At 38.4% G+C, this 24,416-nt stretch overlaps 1 protein-coding gene across 9 annotated transcripts in view; it reads left to right on the forward strand.

Annotated features, from left to right (window-relative positions):
- Positions 1-24,416, forward strand: part of LOC135259808 (glutamate receptor 2-like) — a 36,707-nt gene that overhangs the window by 6,860 nt on the left and 5,431 nt on the right. For all 9 annotated transcript variants that reach the window (XR_010331380.1, XR_010331381.1, XM_064344572.1 and 6 more), the window contains exons 3-13: positions 9,149-9,388; positions 15,739-15,935; positions 18,550-18,603; positions 19,445-19,603; positions 19,715-19,882; positions 20,024-20,128; positions 20,435-20,542; positions 20,684-20,890; positions 21,060-21,427; positions 23,276-23,474; positions 24,312-24,416. The exon at positions 24,312-24,416 is cut by the window's right edge and continues 143 nt beyond it. Coding sequence is in view for 7 of the 9 variants with exons in the window: in XM_064344572.1 (XP_064200642.1) it covers positions 9,149-9,388; positions 15,739-15,935; positions 18,550-18,603; positions 19,445-19,603; positions 19,715-19,882; positions 20,024-20,128; positions 20,435-20,542; positions 20,684-20,890; positions 21,060-21,427; positions 23,276-23,474; positions 24,312-24,416 (1,910 nt within the window). In the remaining 2 variants the exon portion in view is untranslated. The remainder of the gene's footprint in view (positions 1-9,148; positions 9,389-15,738; positions 15,936-18,549; positions 18,604-19,444; positions 19,604-19,714; positions 19,883-20,023; positions 20,129-20,434; positions 20,543-20,683; positions 20,891-21,059; positions 21,428-23,275; positions 23,475-24,311) is intronic.

Here is a 24,416-nt window from a genome sequence, read left to right on the forward strand (position 1 = left end):
GGAACAATTTATGAGATACTGCTTAGTGGTGATTTAATTAAACGGATGCGCCGTCCAGCAGCCAATATTATGAATATGTGCTGATGCCAAGAAGTGCAGCAGCACGCATATTTTCATTGGTCAATAAATTAATTTTGGAAGAAAACAAATAGCACGCATTTGACCAATAGCCTTCAAGGCAAACCTCCGCTACTGTGTACTGAACACAACTCTTCTATTTCCATGTGTGTTTGCTCGGACATATAATTTCAGCCATGTATGGGTTGATCAAAACGTCCATCCCAGCAGAGCTTCACAATCCAATGATGGATAAATAAAATCCTACTAGGTATGATTTGTTGTCGCTTTCCTTCATGGAATTGTGTTGCATAAGTTATGTGAGAGAGCATACAGAATTTGGTGCAAGTCGCATTTTGATTGATTTTGGCACTTCTGGGAAACTCATACTCAAAGGTGTCCAGTGGAACCAGGCCAAAGGCGTGTAGCTATTGCGTAGGGTCTGATGATCTTTTGAAGATATAATGGAGTCATCCCTTTCATTGACCGATAGGCTAGCAAAAGCCATTGATTTTAAATTAGACGTGAACCATGGTGAAGCACTGATATGATTGGTTGTGAATGAAGAGTAAATTCTTAACTGTAAGTCATCAACCATGTTTGAAGAATGCATACATTTTGATATATCGGGATGAATGTAGTACCACTAGAAACAGGTGAAAATATCTGGCTTAAAGGGTTAGAGTAGTTTTGAAATTGCGTACATTTCTACTCACCAACTGCTAAGTACTGTTTTTTTTTAATGAAAACATTATTAAACATGTACTAGCAAACTAGCAAATGAACTAGCAAACTATTAAAATAAAATGTGAAATATTTAATTTGATGCTGTGATTGGGATTATCATCAAAGATGCTCACATTATCATATTGGATTATGTCAATAGGTAAATTGTGTTATTAACCAAGCCACTAATCTTAATTATTAGATTAGCAATGAATTGTATTGTCATAGTATAATTATTACAATGTAATTCATGCTTTATGAAATGTAGTCTAAGTAGTGTTAATGAAAGAATTGAACTCAAAATTGAAGGAATTAGATGCATAATTGTAACTCCATTATAGATTTGCTTGTGAAGGTACCCATTATTCTGAAGTGATTACAGTACATCCTATGATTGGCGTATGCAACTCATAAACAAAATTGTATTATATGTATTATAGTAGGAAAATCACAAACAACTGTATTTACTGTACATAAACAGGAAACCTGAAAACACAGAAATCTGAAAATAGCAGTTGTTTGTGATTTTCCCACTATAATATGTGTAGCTGTTTAATAATCAATGAATATTTAAATCATTAAATGAATGGTTTAAATATTAATTGATTATTAAACCACTTTGCAAAGTATTTTGCAAATATATACTGAAGATATATAAATGCTGCACTTCAGTTCTGACCAATGTACAATATCCAGTCTTATATTCAATATTATTTCATGAACAACTATTTGCTTTCAGACAGCCTTTCTTGAGACAAGTTCCGCATTACAGTTACAGATTTACTGGTTCCAGACACTTATGTTGCCATGGGAATTGATACACCTGCTGGGTGTTCTTTGCATCACGACTAGAAGTCAAGTCCTTTGTGTGGTACTCATACTTTAACCTGGCTACAATGAACTACAAAAAGCTACTGCAATTGCGATCTGTATTTTTCAAGATGCTGTTTCCAAATAGTGTACAGGCTGATTTAATGTGTCAAAATCAATGCTTCTTGCAAAGCCTCAAACATTTATCCTTTTCAGGAAACGAAACACATGTATGTAGGCAAAAAATGAGACCATAATATATTCTTTATTTCAGTTGAATATATGAATAATAAATAGGAATAAAAAGGAACTGTATTCATGTGTAATTCTTTTCAATTATTAAGGTGAACACCAATACCAAGATGGTATGAAAGGCATTCTTCTCACAAAAGTCTACTGGCACTGAGTGAATAGACATCCTCTCCATAAAGAAAAGGCTTTTTGTGGATTTTCTTCAGGAAGACTTGTTTTTGCAGCGATCCCTTTCTGACAAGCTTGAGTCAATACCATAGAAAAGAACAAGTTAGACTGAGAGATTCTGTGTTTCTATAGGGCAACTGCTTGGAAAGCTGTTCCAAGGTGAAGGCTCCCATGATTCCGTGCTCACGTGTCGTGAACCACGCACTGCCGAAACTATCCAGGCCAGCACGGCCGGATGATTGAGTCCTGTCACCAATTTGATTTGGCTGAATATCAAAACATATCTCGCACACGTACCCTGTGGTGTATGTGGTCACTGGTGTGGACTTAACGAGGGTTCAGCTGTGGGAAACTGGGGAAGGGCGAGCTGGAAAAGCTGAAATGAACCCGTTTTTGCATGCAAGCATTAGTCACGTAAAGCCAGAACAATCGACACAACAGCATGCTGACCCAAAGCATCTATTGTCCCTGTGTGAAGTTTGTAATTACTGAATATTTGATTACTGAAATAATGTGTGAAATTATTCCATGGAATGTGTGTATGCCATGGTATGAAATGTATGTCATGTTCACGATGTATGTCAAGTATGTGACACAACACCAAACACACCCACTCACACTGTTACTAGTTAATCTGGCCAATGGATTCCAAAGAACTTTTTAGATTGTTCCCTTCTCATGATGCTCTTTAATCGTAGACTAAAAGTCTATATAATAAATCTTCATAATAAATGATAATATTGTTGAATTATTATTGTTATAATTGATCATCACTAGCATTTTTTTTCAGGACAGGTTGAACTATAATCCAGGAATTATATAACACCTGAAAGGACGGCCTATAGAATTTACCTACTGAAGCTAAAGAGAAATAGATAACATTTGAATTGAGCACTCTGCCATAAAGTGTATGTAATAATGTCATATGCATGGCATACCAAATGCCACAACTATTATCCCAGCATGCATTGGGCGGGAGGCAGGTATGAACCCAGGACAGGTCACCAATCTATTGCAGGGCACAAACACCATTCACTCACCATTCTCTCACACACTCTATGGCCAATTTAGATTCACCAATTAGCCTACCTGCATGTCTTCTTGCTGTGAGGCGACAGTGCTACCCACTGCACCACCATGCTGCCCTCAACATTCATAGTTCATGAATATAGTTTAAACAGTATAATTCATAAACTACAATTCCTAGTGCCAGGCCTTTTCCCACTGAGATTGTTTTCTGTTCTGTTTCAGATTTATTCATTCTTAGTTTACATTGCCTCCTTCTCATAAATTTGTACAGTCAGTCCGAGATACACTTTGTTAAATGTGCTACATCAAGTTATGCTCTACGTCATGTATATCCACGTTACAAGTAACACTGCATTTTCCATTACAGTGTGACACCATTTACCACGTACTGACACAAGAGGTAAATAACAGTTGTGGCAGTTGGTATGCCATGCATATGACATTGTTACGCACACTTTATGGCACAGTGCTCAATTCAAATGTTATCTGTTTCTCTTTAGCTTCAGTAAGTTAATTTTACAGGCTGTCCTTTCAGGTGTTATATAATTCAACCTGCCCTGAAAAAAATGTTAGTGATGATTAATTATAACTATAATAATTCTATAACATTATCATTTATTACAGATTTACAAGATTTATTATGCAGACTTTTAGTCTGTGATTAAAGGGCATGATTTAAGAAGGGAACAATCTTTGGGTATCCGTTGCCCAGATTAACTGGGGGGAAAAAAAACAATTAGAACCACGGCGATTCTGTAAACATTTTGTTTTTGAGAAATTTTCATCAAAATGGCAATCATCGTGATTAGCAGACAAATTATCCAGCCCACCTCAGGGACCACATCTCGATGTGGCACAGTTCTGAAAAAAAAGGAGAAAATCATTCCTTCAGTGAACCAGGCCCTCTGGCTAATTTCAGCACGATATAGCTTTTTACATAATTACAACATCCAGTAGCCACATTTCTCACGCATGTGTCACTTTCTTGCTCTCCGCTACGCTTTGTGAGCGGGTGCGTGTGTGTGTGTGTGTGTGTGTGCCTGAAACATTTTCAGTCAGGTTTTCATAAGCAATGCGATTGCCTTCCCTCAGTTTTAATATTTTTTGCAACATGGTGGCAACTAATGGCCAAAACAACAATGCAGTTATGTATGCTCAAAAGCAGTTCACATATATATGTATATGGGACTAGTGGTGTGTGAATTATATTATACGCAGCCATTAACTATTACAGAGCTGAACTTGGCGAGTGATATTTGCATGACAGTTTGAACAGCGAAAGACAAATAAAGGTGAGCATTTCGGAAGTGGAGCAGGTGCCATGGCGACGGTTGGATATGGTGTATTTCAGCTGCGTGTCCTGGGGACCTGGCTGAGTACACTACAATGTGAGAGGTGCTAAATTATGCACGCCTGAATGCATCTCGCTATCAGCGACAGACAATTAGATGAGATCTATAATTCTGTTTTTTATTTTTTATTTCCATTTGATACTCTCGCACGGCAGACCGTCCCTGCTTAAGGAATCCTTCTGTAAGTACACATTAGTGGTACATTGCCTCTGAGAATAGCTAAATCAGGGCACCTAATTAGGACAGCTAAATATATACGTTTTTTTCATCCCAAGTTGTAACACAAGGTTAAAAGAGATTGTTTGGGCATAGGCACTTGTAACAGCGGATGTTGTCTTCCTATGTAGCATACACGTCTCCTGATAAGGGGTTTGAAATGAAGGCGATCTGTCTTGTTAAATTAATAGAATTAATTGTACGCTGTACCAAAGGCAGCCAGGGTCAGTTCTGGACAGACCAATTTAAACATGGCTGTTAAATGAGAAGTATGTCAACAGCCATAGCTACAGCAGAGATATCTTTCTCCAGTGTACCCTAATACAGTAGTGCTCAAAGGCAAGATCCCTCCAAGCAGTTAGTCATACAGCAATTTGTCCAGTCTAGCTCCGGTTGCCAGATAGCCATTAAACATCACTCCTGCCAGTGCGTTGGTGTGTTGGCTGTTTATGAAAAAATACTCTTTTGAAAATAATCTACTGCATAAAGACTGAGGCTGATCTCGGAAGTGGACGGCTAGCCAGGTGACAGTCCACAAAGAGGCCGGCTAATCTGGAAAACATGGTTTGAGTGGATGTGAAGATTAGGGAACGTGTGGGAACTCCCGAAATGTTATCGCTGGTTTAGCTTTCCGAGGAACAGCATGCAGAGTGAGTCATGTGCAGGGCCTCAGCAAGGACCTGCTATTCCTCACACTTAACATGTGAAACAGGAGCCTGTGGGGCCATGACATGGCCGTATGCTGCCAAGAAGAATCCATTAGTCACACGGCTTATTTTAATTGCTTTCCAAATTCAGTATTACATTTCTAATAAGGACTGACACTATTTCCTCTATAAAACTGTGTGCGTGCGTGCTTGTGTGTGTGTGTGTGTGTGTGTGTGTGTGTTAGCATGGGGTCAGGCAGGGGTTGTTCCCGATGATGGATATGACAGTCAAAAGAAAAATTATCAATTTGTTAATTTATACTCAAAATATGTCTAAATAGAAGAGTCAGCAAGAAAGGGCACTTTAGATACCATTATTCTTGAATTAAGGAATTAATTAGGAATGAACAAAGCCTGACGTTATATGACACTTTGCAATTGTCTGTTCAGTAGAAACTGTCACTGGTTGCTTAGGTTTCCTCAAAATAACTACACAAGGAACTGACATTTAATTAGTGTGTGAAGCCAAAATATTTTGGTGCAGTCAGGAGTTAAATGTGAAACATTAATTTCTGATTATCATTTCATCATTAGTGCCAATAACATTAATTACCCGGTAGCAATATTTGCATATATGGATTTATGGAGCAGTATTTTCCACTTTCCTTGCATCATTAAAGATGATTATTTCCCATGGTGAGAGAGATTTTTGTTTTTGTTTTCTTTTTTCCCAAAAGGAAAGATGGCTGTGATGTGGTAAAACTGGTATTTTCTTCATAGCAATTTTTGTTTGTATTTTTAACCATTGTTAATTATGTGCAGAGAAAGATTACCAAAGGTATTTGTTTCCTACATTAAGAATGGAATAATGAAAATCATCTTCCAGTCAGATCCATCAACAAACTTTGATTAATCCAAAATGAAGCTGCAGACATTCTGGCCCACACAAAATAAGACAATCTCTTCTCTCTGACTGTATACAAGCTACACTGGCAGTGAAATACTTTATATAATTCAAACCTCTCCTGCTAACCTACGGTGCATTCCATGGTTCAGCCTATCTTACTGACCTCCTCCTGGACTGTTCACCCACTCATTCACTCTACCCCTCCTCTGCTAGGCTTTAGCCATCCCCCATCCTGCCCTATCCTACCCTATACTGCCCCTCCTCTCTGGGTGATAGGGCTTTCTCCTGTGCAGCTTTGGAGCTCACATCTTTGGTCTCCTCACATCTGTAATGCTGAGATTCTCATATAGGTTATTTGTATCTGTTTTTAATATCATGCAAGGTTACCTTGAGGTGACCTACCGTATTTGCAAAGGTGCCGTGTAAATAATGTGTATTATTATTATTATTAAGGCTGCAGATCACATACATTATTTCTTTAATTATGGAGAAGAACATACACCCAACAGTCAATAAACCTGATTACATGGACATGCTGTTTGTATTGATTTACATGCAACACCCCGTGACCTTTATACCACTGAGAGATCATACAAATTATATATTTCACAGAACAAATAGGTGAAATGTGTGCATATTATAGTTCATGTAAGTAAACATATGTACACATTTTAATTCTCCCAAAACCCATACAGAAGGACAGTGTGCATTCTTCTGCCATTTTTACTCCGCATGAAAAGGATTAAATTAATCAACATCCCATCTCTTGGCTTTTGCAGTTAAACTGCTTTATTGATATTTCACCACATACATTCTATCACTTTGAGGTCTGAAGATTTTGCTAGCCAGACCAGAGAATTGATTTTAGTGTTTCCTTAAAGATCTCATTTCCTGTAAGTGATATTGCATGTTTTGGATCATTGTTCTGTGGGGAAAACTCTTCCAAATCACTTCTTAAGAGAAACCAGGGTACATTGAAATCCATCTTTTCCTTGATCCAGAAAAGGACTGTAGAACTAGAAATGCAAATCAGCCTCAAAGCAAGATAGGCCTTCCTCCATATTTGCAAATTTGCTTCTTGCCAGAGAGGCTTGTGCATTTCTCAAGATGAGTGTCTACATCATTATAATCATCTCCTTGGGAGCTTTAGCTGAAATTTGCAGATGGCTCTGACTTTACCCATGAACATGAATGGTACTCACACTTAGATATCTCAATCCTGTCTGCAAACTTGATTATATATGGTCATAACAGAGGCACATTTCCCAAAAGCCTAGCAACATAAATTTACCTCTCATTTCCATGACATGGTTTTGCGATTTGCTGATATATTGTATATGACTATGATATTCACCTACTGCATTTAATTATTAATTTCAATTAAATATAAAAATAAATGTTTCTCTAACATGACCAATAGTAATATTAATTTGTTTTTTGCTTAGTATCGTCTTTAATCAGGAATTCATAATGAAGCTATTGATTATGTATCAATTGATTGCCCCTCCTGAGATTTTGTAAGGAAGTATATTGCAAATTTGTTCTAAAGATTGGTTATGATTATAGTGTTTTAGCATCGTGCCTAGAGTTTAAAGAAGCAAATGTTGATACATTGTCTTGCTAATTTCGATTTTCTCTTGCTATTGGGAAGCATGCTTGAGTAGATAAATGCCTACAAAACTATAGAATTTTCCATTGATTAATACATGCTTATGAACTTGCAAAAATATAATAAAAAAAGAAACATTTTACCCTAAGATAAAAGATAAAATGTTGCTCGGGGCAATTTCTGATTGAAAATGTAGCATTTTTTGCGGTGGATGTATTGAGGGCATGGAGGATGTGAATATTACATGGTGAGGAATTGAATTTCCAGGTGGCTCAGCCTAATGTTCCCAGCAAGGCCTGTCATGAGGAGTCATAAAGAATCAATTATAACTAAAGAACCACAAACCCGTCTGCCTCATAAAAACATTTAACACATACTTCCAGCTTCGTACTTAATTCATAGCCAGGACTTTGGAATGGGTCTCCTGGTATATCACGAGCAGACAGGTACCAAATGTTGGGTAACTCTAACCCAACATAAAGAATGATGTTAAATGGTCCGATAGGCCTGAGTCCTTAAATTAAATGTATAATTATAATTGAAGTTTCTACTTTTTTTAACAGTATTTAACATTTGTGATTTGTGCTGCTTCAATTCCCTAAAAAAATACAAACACTTAATATTGATTAAATCCAGGTGTAATATCCCATTATTCAATTGTCTTAACAGTTTATAATTGTAATGATTCTTAGCGACTGTACATGTCTTATGTCGATCCCAACCCCCAAATCTTAAGTTTTGAACATGTTACGAAAGTTGAATTAAATCACTGCAGCTACATGCAAGTTGTTGCACTGCACAACACATTCATATATCCACAGTGTGGTTAAAATTGCACTTATCTTACTGTATGTGATGACCAGATAGCTTTTTCTGACAATGCCATTGCATGATTGCTTCATAGACAGCTTTGCTACTTTTTTCAGTTTACATGTAATCCTGGCTCTAAAGAGATGGGGATAATAGCACATGAAGCTAAATATAATAGCTGTATTATAATTAAGCATAGTAATCTTGAATCACATGAATCTTAAAATTGTAAATTGTAAGCTTTATGAAGTATGCTCATTAGTTACTTTCAATTAAAAAAAAAAAAAAAAACATCAATTAGGTCAAAATCCCATTACTCCTCCTCTCTAGAGCATTTCAGTTACAGGCATCCAATACTCTTACCGCTAAAAATCACTGAATGAAATAATAGTGTGGGGTAATGGGTAAAGGAGGTTTTTGCAAGGTTTTACTGAATTTGTACATCAGTATGAATTAGTATACGCATTTGTGTTAGACGATTTGAATTTGTATCAACTAAACACCAATTAACTATACCGTCTGTCAGGGGAAGGCTTACTCACAAATATTTCTTCTCTTTTTGCAGTCTGCTCCCAGTTTTCAAGAGGGGTGTATGCTATTTTCGGATTTTACGATAAGAAATCCGTCAACACGATAACGTCGTTTTGCGGAACTCTTCACGTCTCTTTTATAACGCCAAGCTTTCCTGTGGATGGGGCCCATCAGTTCATCTTACAAATGAGACCGGATATCAAAGGACCCCTTCTTAGTTTGATCGAGTACTACAAGTGGGACAAGTTTGCCTATCTGTATGACAGCGACAGAGGTAAGTGAATCGATTGCTTCCTTGTTCTTCAATGTCTTCCATCATGGTGCACACGTTTTTTTGAGAAATTTTCTCCAGATCATGGCATTTCTGTGTGTGATTCAGAAGAAGTATCTTTATATGATGCTTGAATACCTTGAACCATGGCCAAACCATGAGTATGTTTTATGATACATACTTACTGCCATACATTCTGAAATGGCATGTTCACATGTAATGTCTGCTAATGCCACTTAGTTGCTTGAATGGGTTAAACTTGTGATTTTTGTAACTGTTTTAATACAGTGTTAAATAGTTAGTTTGAAGTTTAATTATTTGAACATTGTCAAAATTCATATCTGCAATTGTGTGAATTTGTGATCTTGAAATAACCACATTGGTAAGATTGTCTTACCCTAAACAACCTGTGTCTCAGTCATTAGTGGCTTGCCTTCCCTGAAAACTATTAAGATTGCAAATGTACCTTATGAAAAGCTAGCCACCTTATCAAAACTCCCTGCACTATTCTTATTTTACTGTTGAATATGTTGACCTTCTACATGCCCTTACAAAATTCAATTGTTAGTTGTGAATATAAGTTCTTAATCGCGCGTGGTGGTAGCGCCCAAAGCATAGGCTCTGCTTCTCGCGGCCGCTGTCTGTGAACACTCTAGCAGTGGTTTGATGGTCCTAGGCCCTATTGTCTGGGAGCTATTGAACCTTGAATGCGTTAGCCGGCTGCATTTTTTTCCGATCGGCGGCTTAAAGTCCCGGTTGGTAATATTCGTGTAAAATCGCGCGGGGTGGTAGCGCCCGAAGCATAGTCTCTGCTTCTCGGGGCCGCTGTCTGTGAACACTCTAGCAGTGGTTTGATGGTCCTAGGCCCTATTGTCTGGGAGCTATAAACCAAAGTACACCAAAATACAGGTTAGAAAAAAATTAATTTATTGAAAAGCATGGTCAGATTCTTTGAATTTTTATTTGAATTTCACCAGAATTTTTCTAAGCTTTCCTCATTATTTTCATTTGATGCATTTAAATCAAATTCAATTTAATGTTCTACACATTACTGTAATTGGTGTGTAACTGCATGCAATTCTCAAGCACTTTAACAGTCAGTTCAGTAGTCTATGCAGTTATTCTGCTAACGTTGAAAATGGAAAATAACACATTTCATTGAAATGCCATTTGGCAGAGACAGTTCAGTATATTTGTTTCACCACACAGCATTATTTTGACTGGGAGGGAGACCCTTTCAAATTAGTAGTCAGAGCTTGAGGCATTGTGGGGCTGTAAAGGTGGAGCAGAGTACCTGATAAGCCGAATTCACATAGCGATGGCGGTGTAATTTCATTACTTTTTAGAGGAACTGTACATGTGCTGCTTGAGTGACTGCCCCTTTGTGTGAGCTGTTCAACTGGATTAGAAAGCACTCAGAAGTATAGAACGTGATTATATTTTCCATTCACGGCAGTGAGGGCGGCGTTATGGTCCCATTGTTTCAGCTGTTATGCATGTGCGCTGTAAGTGCATTCTACTGGCGGCCATGTCGTGTCTGTGAAAACAGAAAAAGTTGGAAGTATCGATGCTGTGAAATCCATTCAGAAGAGAGTAAACCATGATTCTGACTTAATATTAACTCATATTCAGATCAAGGTGCATGCAATTTTAGGGATTAACTCTCGTCACACCTCCAATTATATATCACAAGTTTTGTTTATTTAGTTTCTGGCACCAAATGTCATGGTCATATATGGCCCACAGCCACTTGGGTTAAACAGAAAATTGTATCAGTTTCACAATAAGTTTTGTTTTTTGTGAAATCGCGCAGTCTGCACACATAACACTCGACATATAAATTCTCCAACGTCCAATGCAGTATCTAGTCTTTCAAGATGAACAAGCACTTTGGGAGCCCAAACAGCTTAAATTAGCTTTGTTAATGATTAGTATCACCTTTCCCTTAAGCTAGTATTAGCGTTCCCTCACCTCACCTTTGTGTTACTGTGCAGAAAAATGCAAAGTAAACACTGATAAGTGATTTAAAACAGGGACATCTGGGAATTTCTGGAGAAAAGTTAACACAATGAAATAGATTTTGTTAAAGGAGAAGAATATGTAAATCTGGTAGGAGTTGATTACACTCAAGCTCAGGTTAGAGTTAACCAGGGGCTTCTCACTATAGTATCAGTGAGCTTATCACAGAAAACAAAGACTTTACCGCCAGATGCTATATCCACAAGAATACAAAAAGCACGGTTGATGAGGCTAACCTTCAGATAACTCCTGTGGATGTTGGGAGCAAGATGTACTGTCTCTGATAAAAAAAGAGTACAACACACCAGAGCTTTTTGTGTTGGTACATATAGCAATTGCTCAGTCATTGGTATAGTCTGTGGCACATTTAAATGTCAATGCGTAACCTAGCGCAACCTCCTGGCTACAATTTTGTGAATGCACCAGATGCCTTTATTGTCTGCCTTTTGAATATTTACTTCTGGGTTCCACACTAGCAGCTCTGAGTCGGTAAGTGGCATGGCCCCAAAACTCTGGCTGCCTTGGTCTGGATATCGAATCATCTGCCAGTATTATTGCTTTGTACAGTTCCCTGCACATCTACTGTATGTATCAATATGTGGCTCAAAAATGGTGTTGATTCATTACCTTTGTGAATATGTCCAGTGTAATAAATCAGGCCCCCTCATTGTGGGAGACCCTTGGAGGAAAGTTGCTGCCACCTCTGCTGAACTTTCCTGCTGAGTGGACAGAAGACAGTTAACGAGTGGAGGCCCACAATGGCTTATTTAGCTTTGAGGAGCAGCATGCAACTTACAGTACAGAGTAACGACTCAGGAACAACATAGATATTATACATAAGATAGTATATAAACAAGGTTATATTACAACTTGGATTCCATCTACATGATATTTCCTTTCCAAACTTTGCTTTGCATTTTTGAAGATAACTGTTCATTAGGGTGCACAGACAAGCTTTATAAAGGCATTGCTTTGACTGGGTACAGTATAATTTAACAGATCTGTCATTGAGATCTCATGAGATTTCACTACTATGCAACGAAAGTCGAAATGTCAATACTTGGCACAAGCACGACTGTCAAAGGGAGAGATCACAATTTGCCATTGAATATGTAAAAATGCTTATTTTTCATTGTATACAATTATCGCCAATTATTCCAGTCTCAGCAGGGTTGGATATGTGGGATTATGCTGTACCACAAGCAACGTGTGCTGATTTCAAGGGTTGATTCCTCTGCAGATTTTTAAATTGCTCATCAGCTGGTGATGTCATCCTCTGAAGAGGCAGCAGTAATCTGCTTAAAACTGTCTTTCCAAGTTTGCACCTCAGTCACTGTAAGAGGGATCAGAGTTTTATGTTAAACCCTGCTTTGTTAGGAAACAGTTTACAGCCATGGTGTCTCTGCTGTCACGTCTTGTTCCTCTCTTTTTGGCCTGTACGTTTATTACATTGAGAAGGTGATAGAAAATTATGAATTTTTATACAATCCACTATATGCCCATAAGAATGACCTCTCAGAGCTAGTGAACGACAGGACAACCTTTCACTTCTAACAAACATAACAATGAATAGAAGGAAAAATAAACGTGCGGATGTAGAAACGCCCAATTTGTTTAAAACTTGAAAAAATGAACATTCTGCAATTTGTACAGGGTAATCCTCGAATCGGTGTTCAAATATAGCTGTGAAAATGGCTGTGGCTTCTGCCCACCACTTTCTTACGGGGACTTAATTTTTTCTGTGCGCTGTGGGTAGCTGCAGATGGCTCTATGTCCTGTTCCACCCTCTGTGAGATTACCACTGACAGACTGACTGTCTCTCGCCCACACAGCCATTTTCTGAGGTTTTATTAGTAACACACGACCTGGGAAACATTCAGTTCATCATTTTCCCAATTCTAGTGCTGACATCTTGCCTCCTGCAGGACAGAACATAATTTGATAGCTAGACAGTGTTGGCATATTTATTAGCTACCCTGAACGCACACATCTTGGTCTTTCTTCTTTTTATTGTTTTTTTTATTTTTGTTAGCTTAACAATAACATTCAATAAGTTAGTAATTCTAAGCCATCACTTTAAGGTTGGATAAATTAACAGTAGAAAGCCTGGTTTTCAACACCACAACTGAAAATGGCAAACAGTAAGTCAGGTCATATGCTGAATAAAAAACCCTAACTTTGGATGTGAATCCACTGTTAAGATTGAATTCTAAGATTCAATCATGGTTAACTGAGTGCACACCCTACTCCGTCCCTTGGGAGTGAAAACGAGGTCTGCATTTCTTTTAGTTTAGATATTTTAATTGAGACTGTATTAGCACTGGTTAACCTAAGGACACAGTAATTGTTATATGGCACAGTACAGTAGTGGTCTTAAGGAGGTACAGAGAACAAATAGTTCCTTAAAATGCTGGAATTTTATTTTTAGTGATAATGGTGATAACAAACAAAAAATAACGAAAATATATTTACACGCACAAACAACAATCAGTTCTCTATATTATACATCTTCAGACTGAACACTGCTACTGCAAGTTAAAGCGATGGTGCTACAGCTCTGGCCTCTGGCCTGTGTTGCCACTCTAGGCTCTCTATTACCCAGCTACGTAGCTGACTTATAGAATCTACCCTAATAGGAATTAACCACTTCAATGTCATTAATGCACCTACATATACGAAAAAGTGATTCAACCCATCATCCATTTCCAGTTGTACACACAGTAACAGGAAGTAATTTGCATGGTGTAAAACAAGGCGTGTCTTCACTGACCAACAGTTCCATGGTGCCTGCACCAGGTCAGTGCATGCCTGTGTGTTTTCTTTAACAGATGTTTTTTCTTTGTAAGATAGTATAGACAGCAAAAGTGCCGAGTACTGAGTGCAGTAGTAATTTTAATCTCAACTTAAATTTCCTATTTACTGTCTGAAGACCACTTAAATGACTGAAGGAAAACTAATATAATCATGCACAGTAAGCACTGTTAACTGGATTGCTGCCTGAGCAATTGCGGTATTACATTTAAAATTTACATTTTGGAATTTAGCGGAAGTGTGCTGAGCGTGAACTGCGAGGATCTCTCAAAGGGCAGAAAGCTTCCAGCGAAGCACGTTCAGTTCTTGACATATAGCTCAAAGCTCGGTGAAGACCAAATTAAGCTCTCACAATTGATCTTCTCCTGCGGAAAAATGGAGCCGCGTGTCTCTCTGCCTGGTGGGTGAACATTAAAGATGTGCCGTCGGCAACAGCACAATCGACAGGAAAACCTTTCCTCTTCTGTCTCTCCGGAAAAGACGAAATTTGTCACGTTTATTTAATGATAAGTGATTCTTCAAAAACCTCGCGGCTAAATGCACTATTCCCTCTATATCCGATAGTGAAGACCTTCATATAAGAATTGTATACGATAAACAGTGAGTGAAGATAAATAATTTCACTTAAAAGCATCTAATAATTTCAAAGACATAATGTAACAGGGCAAAACTTCTATTATTTAAAATATACAGGTTAATTCCCACCCATGACAAGAAGCCAGCTTGAAATAGGAAAATGACATCATTGAGTCATGATGTGCTGACTAACCTCTTTGACACCGGGATATTTTTTGTGCATGTCGGGTTCAAGGGGTTCTGGAGGCAGCGCTAATGTTTCTCAGACAGGGACTATTATACAGTGCAGTTGTGTATCATTTAGAATATTCGTGTTGTTTGTAAAATACAGCTTCTTGATGAATTCATTATCAATGATATGTCACTGTTGAAACGATGACATATCATTATGTTTTTTTAATAATGGCATTTTAAAAGCACAGTTGTAGTGGCGATGTACATTAGGCTAGATTACACAATGTCTGGTTTGAACACTTACAGTTTTCTGTCTGAACAGAGATATAGATCATTTTTTTGCTTGAACAGATACAGATATAGGTAATGTCTGTTTCCACTTAGTGCTTTTTCTTTACAGAAAATGAGTAATAAAATGCACTTTGCATGCAACCATAGGCTGAGTGTTCACTTTCATACACAAACTGTAATGCTAAACAATTACAATGTATTTGGGAAAAAAGGGCATTTAAACTGATTGGAAATCTACTTTTGCATGTGCTGTTATGCTTTGGTTGAGTATAAATGATGACACCACAACCAAAAAGGAGTAAAATAAAAGAATACTATTCATATTGATTGTCCTAAACTCTGGACCCAGTGTGTTTTACCAGGGTGCATTGCAATTTATCAGTTGGGTCTGTGTTCATCTACTTGTCTTTATTATCATCATTTGAAAGAAAGATGACACACACTCCAATCCTGGAAATAACTAGTAGCTTCTTTCTGCCCAGGATTGTCCACTCTTCAGGTTGTGCTGGACACCGCCGCGGAGAGGAAATGGCAGGTGACTGCCATCAACGTAGGCAACCTGAAAGATGAAAAGAAGGACGAAGCATATCGCTCCCTCTTTCAAGACCTTGAGAATAAGAAAGAAAGGAGGGTCATTTTAGACTGTGAGCAGGACAAAGTGAAAGACATCATGGAGCAGGTGAGTCATAAATGCCTGCCCCATTTGGAATGGGGCCTTAACATTAACATTTTCTCCAGCTTTTAACAAAATGGCTGCCTCTACTACTATTATTATGTTAGTTGTCGTTCTCTTATAATCTTTAATTAAAAAAGTTCCCATTTTATTGTTTATTTTTATCCTTTCTTTTGCGAGAGAGACCCAGCTAGAACAGCTTGAGCACTCGTTGCGCCCAATGGCAAACATAAAATGACAAAAAAATGATTGTTGAAAAACAGCCACTATTTAAGATACAATCTGATTATAAAACAATTTTGTAAATGGAAACCCAGGTCTTTGACCCTAGCTTTACGATCATTTAGAGTAACGAGTTAAGACTAAGTAGTAGGAGCCAAAAATGTAAAGGCCTTTTAACCAGCTCTGTATGGACCGTTGCCACAGTTATGGAACTTTAATCCAGTAAACATAGACAAGTAGTTATTGTTACTTTGAGGGATGAATCAAAAACAGGAATGTCCCCATGTGAATACAATGTACTGCTTCTTGCATTAGTATCAAGCAGAATGTCAATATCATTTAATATCAGACGTGGGGCACAATTGGAGAGGGAGGGGTTTAAGAATGAGGCTTCAGAGATAAGTGACCATAATGCAACACAATGCTAACAGATTAAACCTGGCCTCCTTGCCTCTTGTGGAGCACATTAGTTAATACACTAATCCTCAATGCAATAATGTTTCTCATGGTCTAGAACCACTCCTGGTTTTGGAAGGCCTACAGGGCAAAAGCACAACTGGCCTTGGTTTAAACCTTACTAGCAAACAATAATATAGGTCTCAATGTCTTTATTTATGATTCGTTGGAATTGTTGGTACAGAGGAAAATGGAGTTGTAGAGTTAGCTCAAAAAGACACAGTGTCCATAAGAAAAGTAAAAACGGAAATGGCCTTCATTAATTTTGCACAGGTGCTTATTTATAATTGATTTTACAAAGCACCGATATCCCTCTCTCAAATTGTGCTCGTGAGCTTTCTTAGGCTATGAGTGCAGTTTTAGAGACAGAACACTCCATAGTGCTATACTATTTCACTGTTTTTAAACAAAATCTAAAGGTACAAATTGTCTTAGAACAAATTTTTATATTACATGATCCTGGGAAAATAAAATAAAAACATGATAAAATTGGCTCTTTATATCATTTCTATGGTAGGTTTATTGTCCCTTCTGTACCTGAAACCTGGTTTTAAATATTACTTTATATTGCAAAAATAATTTTTGTGCTATAAAATACTTATGCAAAACTGGCTATTTATTTGAAATTATACAGAAAGTGAAAGTCTCCCATACATTCTGGGAGATGGTTTATTTATTATAACTTTCTGTTCCATATACTGTACCATGTACGTGCTGGATATGGTTTGCTTTCACAGAGCATGTCAGCTATGTTAATACCTCCTGAAAGACTGCTCACCCTGGTCCCATCCCCCCTGTGTGACCTGTGCATGTGTGTGCGCATGCGTACATGTGAGTGTGTGTGCATGTGTGTGATTTGCATTTTATTTCTTGGATTGTTTTGCTATTGAAAAATAGACCTATCCTTCCACATCAAACCATGCATTGATAATGTTACTTCCATTTCTACGGTATTGTGTATTTGGTATTTACATTTTTTATATATTTATTTAATGTGAAACTTCAACACAGCTTCACTATACTCAGATATTAATTGAAATGAACTGAGAGAAAAAGCATAATTTCAATGAGCATTCTGCGAAAAAAAAAACACTTCAAAAGAAATTACCTGTATATCAGCAACCAGTTCAAACGTTTGTTTTTGCTTGTTTGCTTTCAGACTGCGGGGTGGGTGATTCATAGATACCTTTATCATTCAAGTTTTGTTACTGTAGAAGTAGCTGCAGAATGACCTATTATTGATTCACTATCCTTTCAAAAAAAAAAATCCACATATACTGGATGCCAGCTGAGATTGCATCATTCATTTGGAATCAGTGTGATGTCCAATTGTACTTGTTGGCCATTGGAACACAATGTGACAGGCTCCAGTGTGCTTATCATGGGTGAATTGCGCTGATGACTTCATACTATCCATTAACTTATATAAGCAATTTGGAGAAGCTGTTTGGCTTCATTAATTGTAGAATAGCAGAGGTGGCTGAGTACCTGGACTGCACTTGTTGAACTTGAAAACTGTTGAGCTGAAATAATACTCAATATATCATAGAGACTGGTGCTTACTAAGATTTTCATTATGTCATATATTTGGTTTTCTATTTTAATGACGACTGTTTACAGATATGATTCCGTTTTAATTGGCTTAGCTATTGTAACAATGTTTACCATTCATGATAATTGCAAGCCAGTAAGCAATGTATATATTATTTTAAAACATTTTGCCTTTGGTCAGTATTGAGGAAAACAAAGTGGAGATGTGGTCATCATAAAATAGTATGCAACAACTGGACCACTGTGGGACAGCTTCAATCCCTGTGTTTAATGAAGCTTGTCAAATTAGGTGTTGACCTGGCCAGTATGTTGATAAAAGATGATGAAATAATATGCTTACAGCCTGCAGATGTCTTAGCTGAATTAAGATTTAACTGTGTCTTCTTTTCAGGTCATCACAATTGGCAGACATGTGAAAGGATATCACTACATCATTGCAAATCTGGTATGTTTTCAGTGTCCCTAAGCTGCTGTCCTGTATTAATGACCTGCTGTTATATTGATTCATTACCGCAGTTCCTTATACCCATTAATTTTCAAGATATGCTAACAGTGTTTGAAATTCAGTAAGAAATGCATACTCTCTATTTTACAAATTTCAAAGTCACTGATAGTTCATCATATATTTTTGACATTTGGTGCTTTGCTGCATTCTGTAAATACAAGATTAAACACTCATAATAGAACCTCAGAGTGACAAATGGGATAGGAAAACAAAAGTAGAACATGCAATCACACCTTATCAAGCTTCATATTATCACTGAAGAGAACAGAACAACCAGAAACAGAAACAACATGGATAAATAAGTTAAAATACTATCAAAATTAGGCAAAATAGCATGTCTTAAGACTATTGTTGCAGAATAATATATCAATTTTAGCATATAGAAGAACAAGAACAAAATCAAACAGTTTGGGATTCTGGGTCACCAAAATTCTGGTGAAGAAATAAACAACGTGTTCTAATGTGACCCCAGCATGACAGCTTGAGTGGTTTGATTATTGATTATACACTAAGGATGGACTACTCTACTTGTATAGCAAGCCTATAGAAAGGTATGTTTATGATTAAAGTCAATAGTGCAAACACATTTAATGTTTTTTTTTTCAAACCACTTTCTGAGTTGTGAACATTTTATGGTTTTGAATGATTTGCATTTCCAATGTGTTTGTATCTCAGAAGTTATACCATATTGGTAAACAGCCAGAACATAATTTACATAATTTCATACAGAGAAATTGTAATCACTGATCCATCTAAGTGTTATTTTTGTTTTCTTTCTCAGGGCTTTGTGGATGGCGATTTATCTAAAATTCAGTATGGCGGAGCAAACGTCTCCGGATTTCAGATCGTAGATTTTGACGATCCCCTGGTGGCCAAGTTCGACCAGCGGTGGGAGGCCCTGGAGGAGAAGGAGTACCCGGGTGCCGACAGTAAAATCAGGGTGAGGCGCCTCTTGGGCTAGTGGCTAAAGAGCGGAATGTTGACAGCGATTGTTGAGAGCGTTCGCCCCTGAGCAGTAATGGTCCCCTTGTCCTCCTCTCCCTCTGTGTAGTACACATCCGCGCTGACCTACGACGCCGTGCAGGTGATGACCGAAGCGTTCCGCTACCTGCACAAGCAGAAGATCGACATCACCCGGCGGGGCAACAACGGGGACTGCTTGGCCAACCCGGCGGTGCCGTGGGCCCAGGGGGTGGAGATCGAGCGAGCGCTGAAACAGGTGACGCGTCCACAGACACGCCGGTCTGTCTCCCCCAGGGAGTTTTCCCGGCCAGCGGTTAGAACGCTGCACGGGAGCACGGCCTCGTGGGAAATGTGACAGTCGGTCATGCACAGCCTTGCTGCTTCTCTGTCGTTTCAGGTCCGGGTAGAAGGTCTAACGGGGAACATCCAGTTTGATCAACATGGCAAAAGGGTCAATTACTCTGTGAATGTCATGGAGCTTAAGAACAGTGGCCCTGTCAAGGTAACAATGCACCTATAGGTCAGCACATGGAACAAACATCTGTTTCTTTTTCCTGTCTGTTTATACAAGGATTGCATGATTGCACCCTGAAACTTGCTCAGGGCAAAACTGAGAGTGAACTAGTCAAATACCACCCTTTCACAGACCGGTCAATTAATTTCTACTCAGGTGCAACAACAGTATCTTTCACAGTTCAGTTGTCATGGATTAAAGACTGCGTTAAATATAATTAATATCAGCGATAAGGTTGTAGTTGCAAGTATCTCTGAGTGAGGCTCTGCAATTCTTTCCCATCTCTTCCCCCAGATTGGATATTGGAATGAAGTTGACAAAATGGCCGTAACAAAGTCAGATGTTTTTCCAAATGAATCGCTGGGGATGGAAAACAAGACGGTGATTGTGACGACAATATTGGTAATGCTTTTTAATGTTATGTTCATATAACAACAGAGGGTTATTTGCTCTGAGCATTGTACAGTCTGTTTTATAGTCTTGCATATAGTGCTCCCATGGCGTACATATAATCTTAGAAGTACTGATTTTTCTTTTTTTCAGGAAGCCCCTTACGTAATGCTTAAGAAGAATGCCGACCTCTTTGTAGACAATGATAGGTATGAGGGCTACTGTGTGGATCTGGCTGCAGAAATAGCCAAGCACTGTGGGTTCAAATACCAGCTGAAGATAGTTGGTGATGGAAAATATGGAGCCAGAGATGCAGAGACAAAAATCTGGAATGGAATGGTCGGAGAATTAGTGTATGGGGTAAGAAAACAAGCATATGAGTACACCAGAGACACTGTTGCTTTGTTAAAAAAAGTAGAAGCTTGCTAGTCATACCTCTCCTGGAAATGTTGAAGTTTTCACAATTTAGTATATTTTGCTTTCAAGGCCTGGCTCTGAGAATGTTGTTTTGTTTTTGTTTTTATTGCAGAAAGCAGACATAGCAGTTGCTCCATTAACTATCACCCTGGTACGAGAAGAAGTGATTGACTTCTCTAAACCGTTCATGAGTCTGGGGATTTCCATCATGATAAAAAAGCCCCAGAAATCTAAACCGGGGGTGTTCTCCTTCCTGGATCCCCTGGCGTATGAGATCTGGATGTGCATCGTCTTTGCCTACATCGGGGTCAGTGTGGTTCTCTTCCTAGTCAGCCGCTTCAGCCCGTACGAGTGGCACACGGAGGAGTACGAAGACGGACAGATACAAACGAACGAATCCACAAATGAGTTTGGGATATTTAATAGTCTCTGGTTCTCCCTTGGTGCCTTTATGCAGCAAGGATGCGATATTTCGCCAAGGTTGGTCTACGTGCGTTTTAACTTTGTGCATTTTCGGTCCTCTCCGACACCCACGGTGCGTACGCGCTCACCTCCTCCAATTCCATGTCCAGCAATTCTTATATTTCCGTTTCCCTTGTTATTTCTTAAGACGTGGATTTTGCCCTTTGTTGCCTGAGAGTACATCTCTCACGAGCGAAGAGCAAGCAGAGGACGAGGAGTGCGCGAGCGGCGTTGCGTTTACGCTCGGTCGAGTATTTCTTCCGTGGTCGCGTACGCACCGTGCCAGGGCCTTAAAATGCACCAGGTTTCTCTCTTTTCCCGCCTGCTTGGAGGGGTACCGTGTTTTTGCTGCATATTCTCCTTTGTTCAGCGGTTTGAGTCGGTGTTACTGCGGCTTGCTCACGGCGGCCGTTTTCAGGAAAACGGAAAGCGCCGGAAAGGCTGTGCTGTGCCTTCTTTCTTGTTTGTTTTCCCTTCGAGCGCAGATGCTCGCTGCCTCTTCGCTCTCACTAAGGAAAACTCCCTTGTGAGCTGAGCGGTCAACCGAGACTGGTTTGAAACAAATAAGCACATTGTGGTGACCAGTGCTTGCGTCCTTTGGGTACCTGATGCCTACCCGTAAGGTATTGTTAAAACGGAGTTTCCATCTTAGTGTCACAAACATGGAAAAGTATCTTTAGTCACAAAATAATTGCTGTCTAAAAGAAAAGAAGCCCTTTATGTTATTCCTGTGCAACATTTATCTTTAACAGAATAGCAGTGCTTCAGAATCTATTCAAACCAAATGGATTCTACACAAACAAATTCTGCATCTATCTGATTCAGTTGTAGCACCGTTTTTTGTTTATCTCACTTTATTATTAATGTAATATCCTTATACCCATTTACAGTATAATAGGAGGATTTTCTATTTTAGAATGCTACATACAATGCTATTCACAGTAACTACTTTGAGAGTTTACAGTTTAATTTCATGTGCTATATCAGATTAATCTGAGATTTGTCAGAATATTCACATCCACCCACTGCTTTGACTACTTAAACTTGAGGTTAGTTATGTTTGGTTTCTTCGTCACTTCAACTTTTCTCAGATCTTTCTCGACTTACTATACAGTAGCTTATGAACCTGGAGTTCTCCCAGTCAAACATTTCAGCGTTCAGTAATTACAGTTGCGAGTCCAGTTTTGACTGTTGTTTGTGTATTCTAAGTTTACTTCATGGTCGTCTAGCAATGACTAGCTTTATTACATAGCCTGGTGGGGAAAGTCGAAAATGTCTGCTGTGTGCATACGTCGTATAGCTATGTTCTCAACCGTTTTATGTCATGTCTGTGGCGTTGTTAATGTACCGTGCCATCACACCTTGTTTTTGTAGCACACACTTTTGTTGTAGAACTGTATGTCAGCTTGTTTCTGCTGTTTCTCTGAGTTGTTGTCTGTTTGAACACTGTCTTGTTTAACTATAACATCTAAGCCTTTATTGTCTAGTATGCTAGTATGCGTCATTGTCAGTTTGCTAAAGCACCACGATGTATTTGTCACAGTCCATGTTCTACATGTCTTTTTTCTTAGCAATATGCTTTTTTGGGAATGCACATTTTAAAACATCAATATGTTCATTATGTGGTAGTGGATGAGACTGTCTGTTTGACAACACATGTTGTTTGTGGCATCTTATAGCTCTAGTTTGAAAGCAGATTTTTCATTCTAAAAGTATATTGAAATAATATGCATCTGTTTTTTTTCCCCCCCTTTGAACAGTGGAGATTAAAAAGATTAAATGTCAGAAACGATCCAAAATGGCTGCAACATCTAACCCTGTGGCTTTCATTTCATCCCTATGAATTCATTTTACACTCGTTAATAGATCCCTGTCTGGCCGCATTGTTGGCGGGGTGTGGTGGTTTTTTACCCTGATCATAATATCGTCCTACACGGCTAACTTAGCTGCCTTCCTGACTGTCGAGAGGATGGTGTCCCCCATTGAGAGTGCAGAGGACTTGGCTAAGCAAACTGAAATTGCTTATGGAACTCTGGACTCAGGTTCAACTAAGGAGTTTTTCAGGGTGAGAGACGTCTTCTATGATTGCTTTCTTCTTCTCTTGAGTTTTGTGATCAATTAATTACATTACATGCTTGATAGGCCACACAATGACCATACCGTGTCATACTGCAACCCATGGAAATAGTCTTTTTTTTTTTAAATGCAAGTGATTAATCTCCATATGAAATACAGTATATTGAATCTGCCATACATTTTGAGTCACTGGCATTATGAGACCATGGCAGCATTATACTTTTATATCAGGCATATGAAGTGTAAATCTAGAAGAAATTTGGTAATTAGATCAGCACATATATTGTCAGTTTATTGTATCTGAGCTGTAGTCCTGGAGCTACTGTATGCTGTTTGTGATAGATCTCTTCTAATTTTAATAATTGTGAATTATTTAGCCATTTATTTAACGCAGATCTGTTTTGTGAGAATAAAGTGTACAATTGGAGGTATATCTGTTTTGTTCCTATTTGCTGATAGATAAAATTTTTAAATTTTTTTGTGTTGCTCTATTAGTGGTTATAATTAAACAAATAATCAATCATGTCTGATTTGTAGCAGTCTGTTTTAAGCCCTTTTTGGGAGGGGAAGGAGGTGTCAATAAAAGAAACCCTTCCAGCTATGCATCTGTTCTACAAAAGATGCGCAGCAGATACTGTGCATGTTAAGTGATTTGAAATCCAGCTCAGTATTTCATTTTATAGATTATGGAACTCAGCTTATTCAGAGCTCATCTAGAACGGTGTACACGCAGTGATTTTGGTAGCAATGTGCATTTTTTGTTTTTGTAAGATTCCACGTTTTTTTTTTGTCATTTAAAATGTTCTCTCCTCTTTTATGCACGCAGCGATCTAAAATCGCACTTTTCGATAAAATGTGGACCTACATGAAAAGTGCCGAGCCCTCGGTGTTCGTAAAGACGACGGCGGAGGGCGTGGTCCGGGTGCGAAAG

Source organism: Anguilla rostrata, chromosome 7 (assembly GCF_018555375.3).
Source record: "Anguilla rostrata isolate EN2019 chromosome 7, ASM1855537v3, whole genome shotgun sequence".
In the NCBI taxonomy this organism is placed as follows: Eukaryota; Metazoa; Chordata; class Actinopteri; order Anguilliformes; family Anguillidae; genus Anguilla; species Anguilla rostrata.